At 33.9% G+C, this 23822-nt stretch overlaps 2 protein-coding genes across 2 annotated transcripts; one reads left to right on the top strand and one right to left on the bottom strand.

Annotated features, from left to right (window-relative positions):
* Positions 1–3801: 3801 nt before the first annotated feature.
* LOC132164090 (uncharacterized) lies at positions 3802–4627 on the bottom strand. Its single transcript, XM_059574507.1, has 2 exons — positions 4222–4627; positions 3802–3999 (listed from the first exon to the last, which is right to left on the bottom strand). The coding sequence occupies exons 1-2, from the start codon at positions 4553–4555 to the stop codon at positions 3971–3973; spliced, it is 363 nt and encodes a 120-aa protein (XP_059430490.1). The 5' UTR covers positions 4556–4627; the 3' UTR covers positions 3802–3970.
* A 2140-nt stretch (positions 4628–6767) lies between these two features.
* Positions 6768–22334, top strand: LOC132164088 (nuclear cap-binding protein subunit 1). Its single transcript, XM_059574506.1, has 19 exons — positions 6768–7003; positions 7230–7289; positions 7869–7925; positions 8393–8464; positions 9667–9729; positions 10712–10888; positions 11600–11731; positions 12894–12960; positions 13371–13570; positions 14293–14363; positions 15090–15174; positions 16400–16468; positions 16623–16741; positions 18341–18479; positions 18595–19095; positions 19324–19623; positions 20470–20648; positions 20755–20866; positions 21931–22334. Exons 1-19 carry the CDS (start codon positions 6920–6922, stop codon positions 22033–22035), a joined length of 2592 nt encoding a protein of 863 aa, XP_059430489.1. The 5' UTR covers positions 6768–6919; the 3' UTR covers positions 22036–22334.
* Positions 22335–23822: the final 1488 nt, after the last annotated feature.

Genomic DNA, 23822 nt, shown 5'->3' with positions numbered 1-23822 from the left:
GATATTATGTATCCATTTCACTTCATCCTTAACTACTTCATCGAATTTTGACAGTTTCTTTCTCGCCTCAGCTTCTTTATAGTGGTCATTGCAGTTTCCTAGTAGGGATTCAGATAGGTTTGACGGGACCTCTTAAAATTCGTACACCTTTAAATAGTGTTGGTGCTCTTATCTGGGACCTTTTTGCTTGAGTAATCACTTTATGCTGTCATTCATAAAGGATCGAGTCACTTGTTTAGTCTATTTCATATTCTTTGATTGTTCTGCACTGTTATTTTTGTATTGGATCTGTAATCCGTTGTTGGTGAGCCCACCTCTTTTTTGGTGTTTTGATCCGATGTAACTTTTTTCCAATTTGATTAGAACTTTCAATGATAGCATCAAGGAGCATATGATCATCACCACAAACCTAAGGGTCTGTTTGGTAAACAAGTTTCGGCAAAGGCAAGACAATTTCACTTTTTTATTTTTCTAACATTCTTACTTTTTACATTACATCAATTACTTTTTATTACTATTCAAATAAAAAAACCTATTATAAAAAAAAAAAATTTCATTTTTCAAAACCAAACATTCTTCATTTTTCACTTTTTCAAAAAAAAAAAAAAAAAACATTCTCATTTTTTTTTTCACATTAATCAATTTTTGTTACAATATGAACCGAAACAAAAACGAAATCGTTTAAATCAAAGAATAAGACTATTTATGATTGTGGTATCTGCTGATTTATCCGATGAAATCTTTTGGCGCTGTATGAAAATCCTGAGACCAAATCGCCCTACATCAGGGAAAGTGGTGTACGGAGTGGAATACGCATATGAAAAGCTATCAATTCATTTGGTGGGAAGTTGTCAAGCACTGACAAAGCTGAGCCTATCCACAAGGCCCAATATACCTGCCTCATAACAGTTCAACTCCATTTCATTCCAAACATGACCAGTTTTTACCTAAAAGATCATAATTTTTTACACCACAACATTGTTGCACATCATTTTTTTTAAAAAAAATTGAATGAATCAACTATTAAATTTATGAACTTATGTGAGTTTCGCACAAAATGAATGAAGGTTTTATTTATTTACTATATAGAGATGATTAAAAGATAGTTGAAAAAAATAAATTTTATCATTTCTCTAAATTTTTTTTGGGGTTAATATGTCGGTTTTCATGCAACGTCAAGAAATATAGGATGTGATAGTAAATCTCTTTAGTTTTTTTTTTAAAAAAATAAATAAATAAATAAATAAAATTTGTGAATAAACCCGTTAATAGAACTGTAAAAAAGAATACAAAGAAACCCAGAGCAACAAAAAGAAACAGGGGACCAGAAGGGCCAGAACAACTAAGAAAGAACAAACACAAGACAAAAGGACAGAAACACCCAAAGCGACAGAAACAGCAAGGAACGAACAATCAACTAGGCAGTAGGCAGCAACACTCACTTTTTTTAATCTTCATGATTGGGAAAAGGACTATTTTTTTTTTTTTTTTTTGGTCCAAAGTTACTATTATGATACAAGTACCACATTTACAACAAGATATACGAAGAGCAAATTAATTTTGAGTTTTGTTTGTTTTTGCGTAAATTGATTTTTAGAAAATGTTTTTTGAATTTTTTGGTGCCCAAACCGCACCGAGACTCGACCAGGACCGCGTCAGGACTTAACCCGAACCCCGCTGAGGCCTAATCGGGGGAGCTGATCGGGACCACGCCAGGATCTGACCGGGGCTCTTCTAGGACTTGTCGGGACCCGATCAGGACATCGCAAGGCTCGACCACGACCTACTTGGAATATTTTCATAATTTAAAGTTTGATATATATATATTGTGATTTTTCGTACGCATCAAAATACTCAGAAATAGTTTTCAAGAAATCATTTTTCAGCGAAAAACATTTTTCAACGAAACAAACAGAGTCTTAGTATTAATAATAATAATAACAGTTTTTTTTTAAAAAAAAAAAAAAAAATCAACAACAACAACAATTATAAAAATTCACTGGATATTCTCCTATGAAAAAATAAATGGTAGAAACTCTTTTATCAATATATGTGCTTTTGTCTATCTTTTAAAGTTGGGTGCTGACTGCTGGGGGTTTATATCCAAACACTTGGTATTTTTTTATTTTTTTTTAATTTAATTTTTTTTTTTTTTTTAGAAATTCTAGAATCTAATAAAAGAGGTTTAATACGGACACAACACAAACCCAACTCATAGCCAACTTATCTCCTACGTGTAAAAAAATTTAAATTTTAAACTAAACAAATTGTCTTTTTTCCCAAATTTTCATAATCCCAAAATCTTCTCTCTCAAAATTTTTTTTTTTAGATGATACGTAGAAGAGAAGTTGGCCATAAGTTGGATTTGTGTTGTGACCTTAACATTTTTCCTAATAAAAACTCTACATTTTACCTATAAAAGTTCACATGGCAAGCTTAAACCCAACTTTGACTCAACTTCTAGACCAAATTTTTCTCTCTCTCTAGTTTAAGACTCTCTCTCTCGTCCATAGGCAGTTTTTTTTTTAAAAAAAAAAACTTAAGAGAAAAGTTGGGCCAAAGATGAGTTTAAGTTGTGACTTTATCATTTTTCTTTTTCTTTTTCTTTTTCTTTTTTGTGGAGAAAAAAAGACGAAACAAAAAAAAAAAAAAAAAAAAGATGATGTGACATCTTGCCACATAGACTTTTATGAACAAAATATTAAATTTTTATTAGATTCTAGCATTTTTTTTTTTTTATTCAAAGAGCGGGAGAGGGGGATATAGACGAATATGGTGATAGAATACTTGGTCTGGTTTAAATGGTGATAGAGACGAATATGGGGCCACAAAATAGTGTGAGTGAAAAATGAATTTAATTAAGGGGTAGCTATAAATAGTGATAGAATCATACATCAGCTGTTTTAGAATGAGAGTTGGGTTTACTTGAAGAAAGGGATTTAAGTATGATAACGATTTTTGTAATAATCCTATTTAATTTGTTTTTTTTTTTTTTGTATTCTATTTATTAGTTTCACATTTCTCATTAAACAAGATATTTGCACTTGGGCTTGAAAACTTGATGGGGATAGAGAGAGTTGGGCTTGCTGTATTTATCTTCAAATCCAGTCATATATATCATGAGCCACTAGCCACCATAAGAGCCATCTAAATTGTGATTGTGATAATTGAATTAATTAAGAGGCTAATAAAAAAAGGTTAATTGAATTAAGAGATGTACGAGATTGAATTTACACGTGAAAGAGAGTGTTAAAGTATTAACTAAATAATTAAATTTATATATCTAAGCTTCTGGAATTCGGCACGGAATATGTTCAAAGTCTCGTTTGCAATATAGGTCATGTTTGGTAGACAAGAATAGCCTTAGAATGAAATAGTTATTCTATTGTTTGATTGTACATCATTACTTATTCCTATAAGAATAGAATATCATTTTTTTTTAAATGCCATTATTATTATTATTATTATTATTATTATTATTATTATTTCTTTAATCCCCATGGGTGATCGACTACCCTGGCCACCCATGGGGAAAATATGTTTTTTTTTTTTTTTTGTTCGGTGGTGTCTGTGTATAAAAAAGAAAAAATAAAATAAATTTGTTTTTTGGGAAATAATTTTTAGAACTTGATATTTTATGAAATTTGATTTAAGTCCAATGAAAACTTTTGATCATTCATATGTTGTCATCAAATGAAAAAATATGAATGATAAAAATTGTTCATTTTTACGTCATTCTAATTATATAACAATCATATAACGCACGATTATAATAATACTCGATACAAATATAGAGGTTTTGTATCATATTCAAAGCGAGTACAAATCTCCATTACTTCTTAGTTAATTGGTAGACCAATATTACTTAGGGAAAACAATATATGATAGTGTGCTGAGTACACTGAAAGACATGTCGTATACGTAATTAAGCACCATCGTTATTTTCCCCCTCTTTTTCTTCGACTTGATTTCATGCCTGTGGCGGTGGGACAGAATAACCTGAAAATCACAACATTAATTAGTATGTCCTTTTTTCAATAATAATAATAATAATAAGCGAAAACCACACTTATTCCCTTAATTAAATGTTCAATGTTCTTGTAATTTACCTTACCCTTTTCACTTATTAGTTAGAATTTTACCTTAAATCTAACCTAACTCAAAATGATAATAACATCCTACACCACATAAAAAATTTAATATATATATAAAAAAACTTACTTCCACATTTAGTTCCTGGTGCAACTGTTTTACCACAGCTGCGAGCCACGTAGACCACCTTCTCCATATCAATCACCTGCTCGATTTCTTTGTTAACTAAACTGCACACGCATGGCACGTCAGCATTCTTGACCACCGCACAGCAGCCCCACGATGGCTTAATCTTCGGCCCCGATTTACGCACATACTTCTCGCACTGTGACGCAAGCCCTAGCACATCACCCTCACAACCTTTGCCCATTATCACTTGCTCACCATTGCCGGACGATGAGATCATCAATAGTATTCCGGCAACCACCAAGACTGCCAAAGAAAAGCAACCGATTTTTGCCATCTCTAGCTCTCCCGGCCACCTCTAATTAATCCTAATTCTATGTGCCCTAGATTAATTAATTTATAGAATGAGATTGAGGATTACTTTATCTATTTGCATGGAGGGTTGAAATGACTGAATTGGGCTTGAAATTGGCAATGAGAAAGTGAGCTGTGTAGGATCAGTTTTGGATAGATGGTTGCGTTTTGGACTAATTTTGCTTTTTAGCTAAGAATTTGTTATGTATGATGATGGGGACAATATGCATGTTAGCATCACGTGAACTTTACCATTCATTTCACGTGAACATTGTCTTATATAGTTGGAGAAGGTGCATTATCACTAATTATTTAAATTAGCGAATCTCTGAGATAAATCCAATCTCCAATAAAAATAATCAAAATAGCTACTGAAAAAATATAAATTTTTAATTTAACTACTCATTTTTCTATACGCACTCCAACATATTATCTATTATACTCTTTATTTTTTAAAATGTTATTTTGTGTGAGAGACAATGTGAAAGAAAGAGGAGGAGAGAGAAAGTAATAAAGGAAAGAAAGAAATAGAAAAATAATAATAAACAAAGTTTATAGTATGAATATTGAATATGCTAATTAGCCTATTTAACTATTCATACTATAAAGAAAATCTACAAAATATATATTCTGCTAGGGAGAAAAAAATGCTAATAATAATCAGATCTAACTATTATAAATGATTTGTCCATTCTCAGTTTGAGCAAAAAGTAAGAAACTACTATTCATCCAAAAAGAGAGAGGAAAAAAAGAAGAAGAAATATATAAATAAATGAAAAGTATATATATATATATATATATATATATATATATATATATATATATATATATATCTTTCATTAATGAATTGCACCATTTGTGAGAAATTTCTAACATGTGAGAACGTATGAAATAAATAAGAAATAATAAGATAACGACACAAAGATAAACGTGATTCGGTATATGATCTACATCCATAAGATTAAGCCTTAGGCTAGATATTGATCTAATGGATCTAGGGGGACCGGTAGTGGCCAAGGTCCCCCCAAATTACAAGAAAAAAAAATTAAGGCAAAAAAAAAAAAATTTGATAAAAAAAACTAATTTAAGGTATTTTTTGCCAATTGGTCCTCAAAAAAAAAAATTTAGCCCTTGGTTGCCCCAAATTCAAAGATGGTTCCATCCCTGCCTAAGGCTACATTAAGCTCTTATTTATCTGAGTGATATTTACAATATAACATGCTCCTATTTATAGGAGAATCATGTGGGATACAAATAAACTTCTATTCTAGCTAGGTTAGTTAGGTGATAATCTTTAATTATTCACTTGTAACTCAGTGACAGTTTTCAAGTGTCACTCAGTGATATTCTTCAATTGTAATTCAGTAATAGTTTTAAACTGAACTTTTATGAAATACTCTAACAATTTCATGATTTAAAAGAAAGCTAGAGAAAATTCTGGAGAAAAATGTCGACCTTGAACAAATGTGAAAATATAGAAAATTGAAAGAGACACCTTCAAATTGCTTTTTTTTTTTTTTTTTTTTTTTTTTGTTTGGTACTAATTAATAATTATGCCTACATGCATGTTACTTTACTAATATACCAAATTAACACATATTTATGAAAGTTTGACATATTATCTTATAGAAGAATACTTCATTTCTATTTAGATTGTGTTTATTATATTTTTTTTATTGGGGAATGCTAGGTATTCTTATGGTATTCTCGTGATCTCATGTGGAAATTATTTTCTAAAAAAAAGAAAAGAAAGTGATGTTTATTTATCTCACTTGGTTTTTAGAAAATAATATCCACCAAGAACTATGAGGACACTCGAAGAACATTCGGAGAATACCTACTATTTTTCATTTTTATTTATACATAACTAAAACAAAATTGGCCCTCCCAAAAAATAATTCTTAACTCCGCCACTAGGGTACATTGCTGGCCACCCTCCCAAGGGGTTCCCATTTTTTCTCTTTATTTTAATTTTTAATAAAAATTTAAAATTAACGTGACATTGTGCAAAAATGGCTGAAAATTTCTCGTAATGATCATTTCAAATTCGTGATAAACTTATGCAATGAAACGCGAAAAAAAAAGAAAAAGGAAAACTCTAAGAAATAAATTTTTTTTTTTTTAAAAAAAAAGTATATAGTTCAAGCTATCCGCCCAAAAAAAAAAAAAAAAAAGAAAGAAAGAAAAAACTCTAATGGGCCGGACCTCCGGGGCAGCTCGGATTAGGGTTCAAGTGAAGTTGGTTCTTTCCCCAATAGTACAGGCCATGAACGATAAAACCCTGCAAATTCCCTCTCTCTCTCTCTGAAAGTCTCTGCTCGTCTCTCAGCAAAGAAAATAGGAGAAAATGAGCAGTTGGATGAATCTTCTTCTACGAATCGGCGACAATTCCCAAGAGTACAGCACCTCCTCCGACTTCAAAGACCACATTGTCTGTAGCATCTCTCTCTCTCTCTCTCTCTCTCTCCGTGTTTCTGTATATATGTATGCATGTGTGTATTACTTTGTTCTTGGTTACTCTGAAACCCTATTTTGCGCCACACTCGTGTTTTTCACGACCAATTCGTGAACCTTTCTCTGCTCTACCTACCTACAAAGCGACTATCGCGAGCTTTGCACTTGACTGAACACTGTTGGGTTTCGTTTCGGACTTGCAGGAAACATGTTTCGGCGCACTTCGGCGAGAGATGGAGCACTCCGAGAACGATGTTTTGGATGTAATGTTCGCTTCTTTTTCTTATACATAAGTGCATATACTCTGTTTACTTCAATTAGCGAGGAATAGTAAAAAGGGTGTGCATTTAGAAGAGTAATTTTATTTTTTTAAGTTCTGAGGTGTAATTTTATTTATTTAGGATGATATTGGCTCTTTGTTTGCTAAGTGGAAAAATTAGAAGAGTAATTTTGCTTAAGTTAACTGTAAAGCAGAAAATTGAGAGGAAGAAAGTTTTAGGTTTATTAATCGTTGAATATCAGTATGGGGCAAGTGATAGTTAATATTTTTTTCGCCAAAGAGCAGGCCCATTGTTGATTTATTATGGTTAACATGTACATATATATATTGTACTTGCATAGCTAATATGTGTATAGATGTGTTCTTGCTTCCAAATTCCAGTTCCATGCTTGACACCATGTCTCTTCGAGCTCCCTATGTTGTGTCTGCTGTTCAATTTCAATAGATTATCATTTGACATTTATAATTTTGAATAAGATGTTTTTTAATGCTCTGTATTATGTGATGATTTAGCTGTTATGCATCTATTGAGGTATTTGCTTGCTTGTCTTCTTGCTGACAGTTCCTTATCCAATGTGCTGAACAACTGCCTCACAAGATTCCTTTATATGGGACAGTGGTAAGTGCATTTTCATCATATTGCTCTCCATTCTCGTTCAGCCTTTTCATCTATGTTTTTGCTTTCATTCTAGAAAGAGCATATATTTATTTGAATGCCATTGCATATATATGGATACATGTACTTATTTATGTCTCTCTGAATGTAAGTTATGAAACTAAATGTAGAGGTTGATTTCAGAATACTCCATTAGGCTTCTTATCAAAGATACTCCATTAGGCTTACTGTGTGTGTATTTATGACTAGATGTTTACGTGCACCAACTAGAAAAACTGGTTAGAATTTGGGTATGGACATCGGAGATATACTGAATTATTGAATCCGTCTATGTTTTCCTCAATTTGTTTATCATAAATGACTGGATATTTTGTGCTTATTAGATGATACTCCCTGTTGGATACTAATGGATCTACCTGTCTCTGTCCCCACCCCTCCCCACCCCCCTTCTTTCTTATCTCTCTCATTAGATTGGCTTGACAAACTTGGAAAATGAAGACTTTGTCAGGAAAGTAGTGGAAACTACTCAAACTAATCTTCAGGTGAGCTAGCATGTGTCTGGCAAAGGTTGCTAGGGTGCCTTTCTCTAGTTCTTATCTTACAGCTTAGATGCCCTAGCCTTCTCTGGTTATTCCTGATTGGACAGAGTTTGGGAAGAGGTTTTGATTGATCAGAAAGATGTCGAATGAGTAATTTTTTTTTTTGTTTGTTTTGATTGATCATGCATGATTAAACATCTAATGGCCAAGGCCAGCAATACACATGATATCTGGCCTGGCCCATGACCAGACCTGGACATTGACTCTGCAGCAGGAGTGGTTAGAAATGAGAGAGTATGGGCCGCTTTGCTTTCTGTTTTTAAATTCATGAAAACAGGAAATGGTGCAAAAATTCACTACCAAACATTTTTTTTCTTCCAGAAAACTAATCGAAAATACAACATATTTGAACATTAAAAGTATGTTTTCTGTTTTTTTTATTCGGCTTAGAAAAAATAAATCCATTGCAAAACCATGTTTTTAAGGTTCTTTTTTGTTCTCTGGAAAAATACAGTGTTTTTCTTTGAATTGTTTTATGAAAACACAACCAAACTGGACCTATATTTGTTCCAAATTTTTAGCTCTCTGTAACAAGCTAAAGTTCTATTTTTTGAAATCCCTATCTCTATTCAAAATATTGATTGGATGGCTGCATTCAGCAACATTCCTTTTTCTCTAGATTTTGATGATCTTTTGAATTTCTGTTCGAAATCTGTTGTACACGCCCGGAGGCTTCTAAATGAGGTTCCTGATTACTTATAAAAAGAGAAATGATTACAGGATAGTAAATTGGATTTTATTCACTATTCCAATAGAACAGATTGTTGTTTAGAATTTGACCTTTGTCAACACGAAAGGTGGGAGGTGGCTTTTGTTTTGTAGTGAGTCCAACTGTATCATTTTTATATAAAGATAAAGTTTTGTTAATAAACACTATTTTCTGCCATGAATAATGAGTAGAACGAAAATGATGCTGATGTGAAACTGATTTGGGAAGATAGACATAAGCTGCTGATTTTTGGCATAGGTTGGCCACCCAGGATGTGGAAGGTGTTGTTTAATTTGATTCAAGCTAGATAACTTCTATGTCATAGGTTGAAAGTTTGTTTTTGATCTTATTTGGACGTAACTTTCTTATTATTTTTTAGGGATTATTCCTGTAGATAACCTCTTGTTCTCTTTCTTTCTTTGTGGCTAACATTCAGGATGCCCTAGATTCTGGAAATTGCAACAGGATTCGTATTTTGATGCGGTTCCTGACTGTTTTGGTATGTACACTTTGGAATGAGATATGCAATAAAATCTGCAATTAACTTGTATTGTTAATTACCTAGTTCTTTGACATACACTGGGAAACTGTTCTACCTTATGGGAATATGACGTCTCTCTAGTTTTTGTTTGTAAACTTGACTTTTTAGCCTTAAAATTTTGGTGAATGGTTGAATTAGATCACTTATAAGAAAATGATGTTGGAAGAGAAATTGGGATTTTGAATTATTAATATTGTTACTAAGACCTTTTTTTTTTGATAAGTAATATTGTGACTAAGACTTACTGAATTACTTATCAAAAAACAATGTTTTTTACTTGTACTGTTATGGTTGTATGAAATGCATGCTCCCATGCTTGTAGTGGGAAATTTTCAGTCTTATAATGCATAATGCATATTTGCATTTTCTACCCTTGTACTTATTAAAAGTAGAAACTCCAATAAAGTATACTCTATAAGAAAACCAGAATCAACATGATAAACTAAGTTTATTATACCTTTTATTTCTAGATTTCTGTCTATATACAGTTGGTGTTTGAAATGCTTTAGACATGACTACCTGTATACATCATGTGTAGATTGGGTAGCACAATAGCACCTATTTTCTGATGCCATTTTTTTTTTCAGTGGATTCTTGCTCTTATAAAAAAAAGATCTTTTTGAGATGGCGCTATATTGACCCCTTTCTGATATCAGTTTGGACACTTTTGAAAGAGTTTTCATGTTTTGCCCCTTTAAGTGCTTGGCACAATAGTTGCATTTTTTTTACTGGCTTTAATTCCGACAGGCCACATGACATTCTTTATTCTCTCTTTATTGTCATTTGACATGCACACATAAGTTTCAATTTAGAAGAAAATTTTGTATTCAGTATTTTTGTATTCTAGAGTAGGAATATCTTTGTTTTTTGGTGCTACTATGTACAGACACTCGTTTTTCTTGCTGAAATAGTTGGAATAATATACATCTATGTTCTACAGATGTGTAGTAAAGTCCTCCAACCCAGTTCTCTGGTCGTTGTCTTTGAAACATTATTATCATCGGCTGCCACAACAGTGGACGAAGAGAAGGGAAATCCCTCGTGGCAAGCATGTGCTGACTTTTACATAACTTGCATTTTATCTTGTCTCCCATGGGGAGGAGCAGAACTGATGGAGGTAACGTCATTTAGGTGCTGCATATATAATCTGCTGATTTTATGTGGCATTTTCTAGTCTATCTTATTATGAAAGTTATGATCATCAAAGTGGATTCTTTTTTTCTAACGTTATTTAGGTGCTGCATATATAATCTGCCTGATTTTATGTGGCATTTTCTAGTTTATCTTCTTATGAAAGTTATGATCATCAAAGTGGATTCTTTTTTTCGCATTATTCCCCCAAAGCTTAGACATCTCTTTCAACATTTTTCTCAACAACATCCTTAATCTTGAGTTCTCAAACTTTGGTATTTCATTCTTTTGCTTCTCATATTTTGTGCGTATATGACTATCATGGGCATATGCTTGTATGTCACAGCTATGAATTAAGTTGCAAAACATAGGGAAAAACATGGGATTGTTTGATGAATTGAAATATTATCACCATTTAAGGAAAAAAAAAATTGAAAAAAGCGAGTAAAATTAGCAGTCCTGTGCAGTCAATCATATTTATGCATTGATCCATTTGAAGCAAAGTTCCCTTTCGATAAAATGAAAAAGAACCATATCATAAGCAGAAAGCTTGACCATATAGAATATGCTAGTGTCTAACTGTTTATGTACTGTGAATTTTGTATGTGCCCTTCTAATCATTAGTTTTAATGCTATCAATTGTAAAACTCTCTCTATCTCTCCCCCTTGTTTATTGACATGGCACATCTATATGCAGCAAGTTCCTGAGGAGATAGAGAGAGTCATGGTTGGTATAGAAGCTTATTTGAGCATCAGAAGGCATGCTTCTGACAGTGGTTTGTCGTTTTTTGAAGATGATGATGAAACTAAGAACGGACTTGGTGAAAAGGTATTTTAGTAACTATCAATTGTTAGGGGGTGCTAATTGCTTTTTTTTTTTTTTTTTTTTATAATTTTTTTTATGGCTTTCTCTCTCTCTAATAAACACCAACTTGTTTCTTTTTTTGCATCTCTCTTGTTTACATCTCATGTACTAGGGAGTACACTTTTAATTTTCTTTCCATAAAATTTGATTACTTATTAAATGAAAGAGGGCCAAGACAGCTCTCAATTTGAATCCCACTTGTAGCCCAGTAAGGGCTTTGTTTCAGCCCACTGCTGCTTTCTTTCCAGCACCCAGTATTGACCCATTTAGGTCCCTTGATCTAGAAAAAAGAAAAAAGATCTGCAATTTAAAGCCAGTGTAAAATAAGACTCTTCGTAGATTTCTAAGAATAATAGGCCTCAAACAATCGTTGTATAACAAATATAGAAATTGCTACTTAGACTGTTGGTGCCAGGAGGGTTGATCTGAAAAATGAGTGCATTTAGAATAAAATAATTTAGCTATCGAATAAAATTATATTCTAATAAGTATTACATACTCTAAAATTATATTCTAATAAGTACAAATTATAATATAGAATGAGGATATAAATAATGTGAGATTTGAAAATGCTCTGAAGAGAGTATTTGGCCCCGCTCTGTACACATAATAGGGGTGTAAACTGCACTATATGGGCGGATAACACTCTTGTTCCGCATATGCACTTTGTGATGGATGGATTTTAGTAACTGCCTGCCCATGACATCCGCTTTGCATTTTGGGTTCCTTTTTGGGCTTTTTTGAACTATGGACTTAATTTATCTGGGCCTCTTGTTTTTTTAAAGCTTTTATGAGCCTTTTTCTATGGGGTTAATCTAATTTTTGAACTAAATACACTTGTAGATTCTAATATGAAAATACAGAGAGCGCTTAGAGAGAGAGAGGGAGGGCTGAAGGAGATCTGAGGCTGCAGAGTGGGGGAGAAAGAAAATGAGGCATTAGGGTTTCATTTTCTACTTAACCTAGACAAAACAGCAGGGTGGATTAAATCATGAAATGACGTTTTATAAGACAAAACTATATATATGTTGCCATTTTTTACAACAATTTCTTTTTCTTGTTTCTCCTTGGATTACAATGGTGCAGCTGTTCTACTCAATCATTTTATTTTATTTTCTTTGTTCAGGATTTCTTGGAAGATTTATGGAGTCGGGTACAAGATTTATCTAACAATGGATGGAAACTTGATAGCGGTAATGGTGTTTTAGCTAAATCGTTGTATGAAATGGGCTACTAGTTCATTTATTCCTTTAATGCTTGAATTTGGGAAAATCATTTGCAACTTTAAAATGTTTTATGGCAATTGATGGTTTATAGGTAATGCATTAGTAGTAATTAATAATAACTTTTGGTGATTGCACTGCTTTGAATTTAATGAATACAAAGTTGTATTCTCCTTTCATACAGTTCTATCAGGGAACTGTGGAAGGATTCGTAATTTTTTACAGAAGTATATAAATTGAACAAGTATGTATTTAACTTATTTATATATTGTATTGTATGTTCATTGATTAGTCTATGTTCTGACAAGCTAATCATTTGTATTCATTCGTGTTTTCTCTGGTTGGTTTTATGATCTGTGTTCTACTTTTTCACTTGTCAGTTCCTAGACCTCATCTTTCATTTGAAGCTCAGCTGGTTTCTGGTAAGTCTCATGAGTTTGGGCCCATTAGCTGTCCTGAGCAAACCCATTCTCCTTCAGCACTTTCTGGGATAAATTATGGTAGACAAAAGCATGAAGCGGAGTTAAAGTATCCTCAAAGGATACGCAGGCTCAATATATTTCCCGCAAGTAAATTTGAGGTAGTTTTCAATAGTAGATGTTAATATTAAATGTATGTGGTTTAATATTTTCATTCTTCAGGGTTATCTGTGTATTTAACCTCTTTGGTTCTTAAGCTATTTGATTTTAAAATTACTAGTGCTTATTAAACTTTTGACCTCTAGGTGATACAGCTATCTATTAAACATTTTTTATTCTGTGTGGCTTAAAAGTTACCCTTCTGCCCTATATTGTTGGTCCTTTCATTTGGAATGTCCTAAAATATTGTCTGCAATATTTAATAACTTGTCTAATTTACCCTTTACTTTATTTGAATAGTCAATAAATACCCTTTTTCTACTTGCTTTATTTGATTTTAAATTAAGGAGGGTAGTTTTGTGAGCTTATACCTTTTGGTGACTGATTTGATGTTCCAAACTTTTTTGATTTGCAGACTTTTGTTTGCATTTCTGCTTCTTGATTTTTCATGCTATTTCGTGCTATCTCTTTAATAAGTTTTACGCTAGTTTTAAAAAGTGGATTAGACTGGACATAGCATATTCAATAAGGCTGCAAATAGAAAATTATTGCATTTATTCTCGTATATAATTCTGTGTTATCACTATGCTACTTTAATATTAAGTATTAGCATGTCATATTTCAGTATTTGGACTCTTTTATTTCTGTCAAATGCAAATTGGCAGAGCATTTGGAAACGGTGATTGATTGATGCCATAATTTTTTGTGTTCTCTTGAATGGCAGGACCTACAACCTATTGATCGGTTCGTTATGGAAGAGTATCTGCTAGATGTGCTTTTCTTCTTTAATGGATGGTTTGTATTGCTGCTATTTAAAGATTAGACCAATTTTATAGCCTATGTGGTTTTTCATATATATATATCTTAAACTTAAATTTCCTCTTCCTCTGTAAGTTTTGGGACATAGTTGGATCTTCAATCAAGTGCATTCGAAGGCTTTTAATGGTACTTAAAGAATTAGATGAGTCTAAAACACACGTAAAGCATTAATTGACTTCATTCTGAAAAATAATAGCATTATGACACATAAGCATTAAAGCTTTCAAGCTAAAGAAGAATCCCTGAAGAAGTTGCACCTCCTCTTCTTGTTGAGGATGAGGTTATGGATTCAAGACCCCACTGAATGTGTGTAATGTACCAATCAAATAACTAATTAAGTAGGAAAAAATTCATTGGACCATATTGTTACCTAGGTAAGATCTTAAGCAATGTGCCAGCCATGCTATGGTTAGAATAATGGGTCAGTGAGAGATTTGCACACCCTAGAATTTTTTTTGTACAACTTGTTAGTGTTTGTTAATCCTGCATATTGTTTTGCTTATAGTTTCAATTTTAGTTATTATATTTGGTCTCTTGTTTAATTTGTTTGATCTAGATCAGTTATCTTGCTGCTTTTTTATGCTCCTTAATTTACTTTATGCGGGTGAACTTTCCTATCCTCAGTTTTTTTTTTTTTTTTTTAACCTTTGGCCTTTAGTATTAATTTTTATTATTGATGTTTCTTGGTTCATGCAAAGCTAGTCGAAAGGAATGTGCTTCCTTCATGGTTGGCCTGCCGGTGCCTTTTAGATATGAGTATCTTATGGCAGAGACAATTTTCTCCCAAGTAAGATTTTGCAACCTTGCCATTATGCTATTTGGAAATTTAGCAAGATCCTATGTGTTATGTGGTTCTTCCTGATTATATGCTTTCTCAAATCGGTTACACATTTATGTGGTGTCAAATAATGTATTTGATAGGGGTATGATACATTGTATGATTTTATAGTGATTAAATAGATAGCTGATGGCTAATTGTTAGGAGTTTACCACATTGTGCCATTTTAGGGAACTACAGTCTTCTGTGCAATATTTTGTGTCAAAAATACTATGGAAAGAGTGAGCTTCAATCTTCTTTAAGGTTATATGCGTAAAGTCGCGCTTGCCATTTGAAGTCATCCTTGGCCTCTCATTTCTTGTGTGAATTGCTAAGGGTCTAATTGAATTGAAGTAGCTCCTTCTGCTTCAATGTATTTTTATTTGTGTTTTTGTTAAATTGAATTGAAGGATACAATTTTTGTGTGGACCAGGTTCCCTTATAATGTGAAAAATGAAATAATAGGATTTTCCAATGGTAGTTTGTCATTAATCATAATGCTGCACCCTATCTCCATATATGTGAGACATCAATAGTTCTCTTCATTTTATTAGCATCATATGGTACTCTTTACTGGTCACACTCTGTACATGCGATTTCAAAAGTCATGTCAGTTTTTATTTTATTGCACTATTGCTCATGCACATGCATTTCTTTCTTCTATTTTTTTTTTTTTTTTTTCTTTTTTAAGTGATGAAGCAAAATGCTATGCATTTACCTTTAATACATATTGAAACCCTTAATATGCAAAGCCTTGGTCAAGATCTTGCCAATCTTGATAGGAGTTTAGTCCATTGCTTCAGGCCTGAAAAATTGCAGAAGTTGGAACTTGTAGGATTTCTTAAAGAAGCTGTAGGGAAAGATTTATTTGGTTTGTCCCCTTAACCCAACTAGTCCTGGTGCAAGTTTTGGCTCAATTTAATTGCAATATTCATGTTGGAAACCAAAACCATATGAAACATGAGGTTTCTTTGTCATTTTTTTTCTTCCCCTTGAGAGTATATGGAAGTGATACTTGCTGCAGGCAAATTGTTAGCAAAGTCTTAACTTGCAAAACTGAGGGGAAAAAAGGGGTTTTATTATGTTTAGAATCTGTTTCCAATTGTTCTCGGTATAGCTTTAATACTTGCATTTGTTAACAGTTTGGTTTAGTAGAATGTCCGACTTAAATGATACTTCTGCCTCTTTCTTGCAGTTACTTATGCTACCACAACCTCCATTCAGGCCAATATATTACACCCTGGTTATCATAGACCTTTGTAAGGTACTATGGAAACTTTATTTTAGTTGAAGCAAGTCTTACCACTTCCTCTTTTGTTTTCTTGGAAGGATCTACCAGAGGCTCTGTAATAAGTTGCATAGGCAAATGAGATTTGTTTCATTCGTAAAGTTATCTGACTATGAAGTTTTATTCTTAGGCTCTTCCCGGGGCATTTCCTTCAGTTGTAGCGGGTGCAGTTCGTGCTCTTTTTGAGAAAATAGCTGATATAGATATGGAATGTCGAACACGGCTCATTCTTTGGTTTTCACACCACCTGTAAGTTCAAGCATTGGGATTTTTTTTATTTGAGAATGTAGTTTTTGTGATAACTAGACTGACATTTTCTACTTTTTCTGATATTTAGATGAGGTGACAAAATCCATTTTTTAAGAATTGCTTTTAGTGTTGCTTTATGAAGAGTTTCCTCAATTCTATAGTTACATGCTACTATGCTACTATGAGATCTAGCCATCAAAGGAATGTAATCTTGTTTTATTTTTTATTTTATTTTTTTAAAAAAAGTACACATCCCTCTTGAACTACTACCCCATTTAGTAGCCCCTTTAACTACCACTACATTTTCATTTACGCCTCCAAACTTTAAAAGGTGACATTGGGCCCCCCATACTCACCACATGTCAAATTAGACATTTTTTTTTTCATTTTTCTTACCAAAATACCCTTAAAGATATTAAAAAATAAAAAATATTAAAAAAAATGAACAAAAGAGAAAGAAAAACTGAAAATACCAAAGAGGGGTGTTGCCCTTTTCCTATTAGCCCCTTAATTTTTTTTCAAAGAATTATTTTTCGTATTTTTAATAACTTCAAGGATATTTTGGGGAGAAAAATATAAAAATGTCTCATTTTACACGCGGTGAGTATGAAGGACCCCGATGTCACTTTTTAAAGTACGGAGGTGTAAATGAAAATGTGGTGTAGTTCATGAGGCTAAAATATATTTTCCCTTTTTTTGTGGAAAGGTTAAGTTTTATAAAGAGAGAGTAGCAATGATACGAGGAAGTCCATTCCTCCAAATAAAAGCAAGATTGAGTATTGCTCTTTGAACTGTGTTTATGTAATTAACAACTGCACTTTTAGTTTTTGCTTTTGAGAATCATTTGGATTTGAAATTGTACCAAATTTGGAGCTAATTGTGTAAAAAGGAATGAAATTTATTTAGAGGAAAAGTCTGCACATTGCGTCACTCAGTGGCCACACGTGCTAATAATCAGGTACATTCCATTTACTTGGCTCAACTCAACTAGACCTTAATCTTGGCTAGTTGGGGTTGCTGCCTGAATTGTTTTCCTATGTTGTCACTATCAATGGATTTCTATCAAAACAATGTTTTGTTCATTTAATAAAGAAGTCGGAACTTTCAGGATTTGTCAAGGCCTTGAATTTGGAATGTGTCTTTGCTAGTTATGTATGTTTCCTTGAAAATCTGAATTATGGGTCCAAATATATGATCTCTGGTACACTTGACAGTCTAGTTTGATTATGTCTGACCATGGTCAGATTAGATGTCCAGTGCACTAGAAACAAGGAATACTCTTTTTCTTTTTCTTCCGCCGTTTGTGTTTGGGACAGTTCCAGGTTACTAAATATTTATTACGAATTTTCTCTGAGGTTTAGTGAACTTACTATCAAGGCATGTCCACATGAGTAGAACTTAGGTGCTTAGAACTACGGCTAAGTTCATGATTCATCCTCCCATTATTTTTTTTGGATAAGTAATCGACACGCCTCTAAGTGCACAAAAAGTATACAAAAGGAAACACCTTACTCGAAGAAGTTCATCCTCCCATTATAGAAGTTGAACATATTCTTTACTTGGTTTATGTACTTTTTTAATGGCATCCTAACCATGCAGATCAAATTTCGAATTCATCTGGCCATGGACAGAGTGGGCATATGTCTTGGACCTCCCAAAATGGGCCCCGCAACGTGTGTTTGTTCAGGAAGTTTTAGAGAGAGAAGTCCGTTTGTCATACTGGGACAAAGTTAAGCAGGTAACAAGTCATGCTGAAGTCTGCTTAAGCATGGTTGTAACTGTTTCCATAAGAGTCAACCTCTAGATGGTGTTAATCTTCTGACGTATTTCCCTCATAATATTTTTCCATATAGAGCATTGAGAACGCACCTGGTTTAGAAGAGTTGCTTCCTCCGAGGGGTGGACCAAACTTCAGATTCAGTGTTGATGGTGATACAGAAAGAACTGAACTGCATGCACTTTCTGCAGATCTCAGTAACATGGTGAAAGGAAGGGCAGCTGCCCGTGAGATTATTTCATGGATTGAAGAAAGTGTGTTTCCACCTCATGGTCTGGAAGGTACCCTCAAAGTGGTCACGCAAACTTTTCTTGACATTGGATCTAAAAGTTTTACACATTTGATCACCGTCTTGGAGAGATATGGTCAAGTAATTACAAAGATATGTCCTGATCAAGACAAGCAAGTCATGCTTATAGCTGAAGTGGGTTATTACTGGAAGAATAATGCCCAAGTGGCAGCTATAGCAATTGATAGGATGATGGGTTACCGACTTATATCTAATTTAGCCATTGTGAGATGGGTCTTTTCTCCAGAAAATATAGAGCAATTTCATACATCTGATCATCCATGGGAGGTACATCATCGCAGTTTCTATAGATTGTTTTGTTCCCTGTTACTTGATGGTTTATGTATGTTTACTGAATATAACCAGCACCCAAGCCTCCACCAACCAAAAAAAAAAAAAAAACCAAGAGAAATATTTTTGGTTATTTGGTTTTCCTTCCTGTACTGCATTGGAATATTATAATAATTATTTTCAACTCGTCTTGTAGATCTGACCTTTTCTTTTTCCCATCTACAGGTTCTAAGAAATGCGGTTAGCAAGACATATAATCGAATCTCTGATCTTAGGAAAGAGATATCATCTCTTAAGAAGGGTATTGTATCTGCTGAAGAAGCTGCAGCAAAGGCAAAAGCTGAGTTGGAGGTTGCCGAGTCAAAGCTTACACTTGTAGATGGTGAACCTGTTCTTGGTGAAAACCCCGTGAGGTTGAATCGTTTGAAATTGCGTGCCGAAAAGGCTAAAGAGGAGGAGATATCAGTACGTGAGTCTTTGGAGGCAAAGGAGGCTCTTCTTGCTCGAGCCCTTGATGAAAATGAGGTGCTTGATATATAATTCATAGTAATGTTTCTTTATTCCCCACCCCTTTCCCCAACACCTTTGATCTGTTACAATTCTGTTCACCATCAGGGAAAAAGAATTAATGTGCTTTTCATCAATCACTAGTCTAAATGGAAACATAGCACATATTGTCATCTTGGAATTAGGTGTTATAATTAAAAAAATTTTAGTAGTTATGTATGGTGGCAAAAATCAGACATGTTTAATATTGCTTGGATGGTTGGGTGGAAATGCTGCTCTATGCTTTAATTTCTGACAAGGATTTTGCTTTATTTTGCTTTTTGCCTTTTCAATTCTAGACTCTTATCATCTTGACCTTCTTGACCTGCAGTGTATAACATCTACTAAACAATGTCTCTTATGCTTAGTTCAGGCTTTTTTTTTTTTATCCTTTCTGTTTTTGCTTTTTACATGAAAGACATCAACATTGATTCTTTCCTAAATAATGTGAAAGACATTTATTTATGTGCCTTGGCTTGGAAAAATGGAGCAGAGATACATGTCATCGAATGGCAATTTGTACACTGCATGCATGTAGATTGAGTTTACTATTGCTTGGCTTTTATTGAATAATTCATGCAATGGTGTATCTGTGAGTCAGCAGTAGGCGCTTCCAGCAATAGTAAGTGTGATTACAATAGCTTCCAACATTTAACCATTGTTAGAGCTTACATGACTGCGCTAGATGAGATTTTCAGAATAGAACATTTTCTTTTGGTTCCTATGATCTAGCACCTCCTTACCTATAACTTAACATTTTCATTTCGGTCCCTATGATCTGGCATTACCTTACACATTTGTTTCTACCATGATTGGCGTTTACAGGCATTGTTCCTCTCTTTGTACAAAAACTTCTCTAATGTATTGATGGAACGGCTACCTGATGCATCTATAGCTGGAACAATGCGGGAATTGAAATCTATTCAAGTCGATTCAATGGCAGTTGACCTTGAAGAATCATCAACGATGGAGGTGGACAATGAGAATGAAAGACAGCAAAAGAGGTTAACAACAACCCCACCCCCCCCAACCGAAAATCAATAAATAAAAGAAGAAAAGAAACTTCTTTATATTGGCATCCCAGTAATAGCTCTGTTTTATTTTTGGCAGTCAGCCAAATGGTGGAAGGACAAGCAACGGCTATAACATAGGTGAAAAAGAGCAGTGGTGTTTGTCAACTTTGGGCTATGTCAAGGCCTTTTCGAGACAATATGCTTCTGAGGTAAATAAAGTCTATTGGCACTCCTGTTATTCCTTCTTTATGGTTTTGTTGGAGTTTCCTTTTCCCATTTCCTTGTCTCGTTTTCTTAACTCTTCTATATCTGCAGTACATTTCTGCTAATGTAGCTGCATATTCTCTTTTTTGCTATAATATGGCATATACATAAAGGATAAACTATGTTAGGGTGCTAGCCTATCAATCTTGGTAGATTGTCAACCATTTCAGTTTTAAGTATCTATTTTATAATAATGTAAATAATCAATAAATTAAGGAGGTCATATATGGGAGATGAGTATGCACAAAACATGAAATTACTTCTTTTCTCTTTAAGAAAAGGTGTATTTATTGGTCTATACGTGCAATATTATCTAATATTCAATTATAAGCTAAGATGTTTATTATTTGACTCCACTAACTCATGCAAAATGTAAAAAAATCTCACCTTAATAGATCTATTTGAACGGACTGGAGGAATAAATGATCCTGGAAGAATATCTAAAATGGCGATGCCTTGCTAATCTTCAATTTCTTTTATCTTTTGGGAGCTTTTGTTTTAAGAATTGTCTTTAGAGTGCATTTTACTTTCCATTTTCTTTTATCTTTTCTTATTTACAATTTCCTATAGTCTTGCTGCATGTTACCCACCTTAGCCCCCTTGCTCATGTTATGAGCATGTCTTGGGGATTGGCAGACGGTCTTATCTTTTACAGCATAAAGCATTGCCTCACGGCATGGTGGGCCTTCTTTTTACTGCATAACTTTAGCATTGTGTGAACATAATTATACTTTTGTTGAATGTTGATGGTTTATTTGGTCCTTTCTTAAGTAGATTTATGAGTGATCCTATGCTAGGGTTCACGGGAAAGAAGGTTTTTTCTGTTCTTAACTAGTACATCATTATTTTCAGACTTTGATTGTTCTTCATGTAATGCATCAACCTTTGGAATGATCTGGGGCTTGGCTGTGTGCTGTATATTCTGCTACATGTGTGTACTTACTGTCATCTAATACAAAGATCTTTTGTTTCTAACTTTTTTTTTTCGGCGTTTAATATTGGCCGGCAGATATGGCCTCACATCGAGAAGTTGGATGCGGAGGTATTAGGGGAAAATGTGCATCCTCTCTTTCGCAAAGCTGTCTATTGTGGTCTACGATGCGCCCAATCGTGATTTGATTTGTTGCGTAGGGAAGCAAAACGGGAATGAGTTGGCACGTTACTTGAGAGTACTTATCTGCCCCAACATCTAGCGGGGCAGATTTGTTAGGCAAAACCTTTAATTTGTCTATTTGGGTTTTTTTTTTTTTTTTCCTTCTCTTCCGGCTTGTTAGAAAAGAAGAAATATGGTAGTTTACAAACTAGTGACTATCATAAGAAACAACTTTGATGAGACTTAATGTGGATGTGTATATTGTACATGGTAAATGATTAATTAATGCACGCTGCTTTGACTGCGTCTGCTTCCTATTTCTTGTATTGAGCATATTACTTTTTTCGGTGGGGCCATAGGAATACCTTTCAAATAATTCAATCAACGGGGATAGATTTGGATATATCATCCAAATTGTTAACTCCAACCATTATAAATCGAAGTACAAATAATATCTGGATATTTGGCACTAAAGTTTGATAGTTGTAGACAAGGATGAACATGCCTTTTATACTTGTTGGACTTTTCTTTATGTTCCATCGGCAATAAAAAAGAGAAGCCAGAAATGACAACTTCTTTCACTATTTTTCTATTAAATCAAAAACAAAATGGAGAATTTTATAGGGTTGGGTCTTAAAATGGGCAATTCTATTAAAGGGCGAGAATGTTGTGAGTGATGATTCTGGCTGATTGATGGTGGCGCGGGCGCCGGAGCTGCCGGGATGGGGATGTGTCATACGGTATGATGAAGAATTAAGGGGCAATCATTGAGGGGCATGGTGGAGGGAGATTGTGGGGATTCTGAGAACAAAAAAAGTGAATTCATGGGATGGTGATGATAGGAAAGTGTTGGGAAAAGAGAATGCAAATTAGGAGAGGAAAGGTGTTGATGGGAATGGACATTCGTGCCTGTCAACTACTAGTACTACTGCCAGGGCTTTTGAAAGCAAACCAAAGCTGCCAACCAATGCCTGTTTCTGGAGGAGATCTATTAATTGAACACTGAATTTATCTTCTTTTTCTTTTTCTTTTCTTGGAAGATTGCTAATTAGTTCTATTAATTGAACAGCCTAATTAGCTCTTCTATTGATATTCTTTTAATTCTTTCTATTTTTTTTTTTTTTCAAATTTTTTTTAAGGAAGATTGTTTATTTCTTTTCTATTCAATGTGTGCTCTCTCCTTTTAAATTCACATTCACTTCAGCTTATCGTGAACAAAAATAATATACACTACACCCTTCTATTTGGCAGTGTTCATCAGTTCTTGAATTTTTTTTGTTGAACAAGAACTGATTCAAAGCACTGTGACATCAACCTAGTTTAACAGGGGTGTGACGAGCCAATGGGGTGTAGAATTACACTTTCTTCCCACATCGACCCCAGTAAGACGAAAATCTCGAGAAAAATTGATTAAGATTTTATCTCATTATTTGTGGGGAGGTTGAGGTGGTGGATTATGTGGGGCTCATTGTCTTTGGCTAGTGCTGCTTTGCCATTTCTCTTTTGCCATTGTCTGATCTATTCAACTCTGACAACAAAGAATCTATTTGTTTTCTGTTTTGTTTTTTTTTTTCTTTCGGTTTTCCTTTTGGTGCGAAGATGAAGCCAACAGCTGTAATCCGAGGTAATGAATCTTATGATGCAGTTCTGCTGTTTTTGTGGCACCTGCAGAGCTGAGTCACCAACTTTTTGGGCTAGAAAAGGCCTGCTTCCCAATGGCCCAGGCTCTATGGAAATTACTTTAATCAATGGTTTATAAAAATTACTTTTAATTGTGCTTAGGGCCTGTTTGGGATTGCGTTTGAGAG

This window comes from Corylus avellana, chromosome ca10, assembly GCF_901000735.1.
Source record: "Corylus avellana chromosome ca10, CavTom2PMs-1.0".
NCBI lineage: Eukaryota > Viridiplantae > Streptophyta > Magnoliopsida > Fagales > Betulaceae > Corylus > Corylus avellana.
Note: the sequence above shows the minus strand (reverse complement) of the source record. Positions and strands in the feature narration are given on the sequence as shown.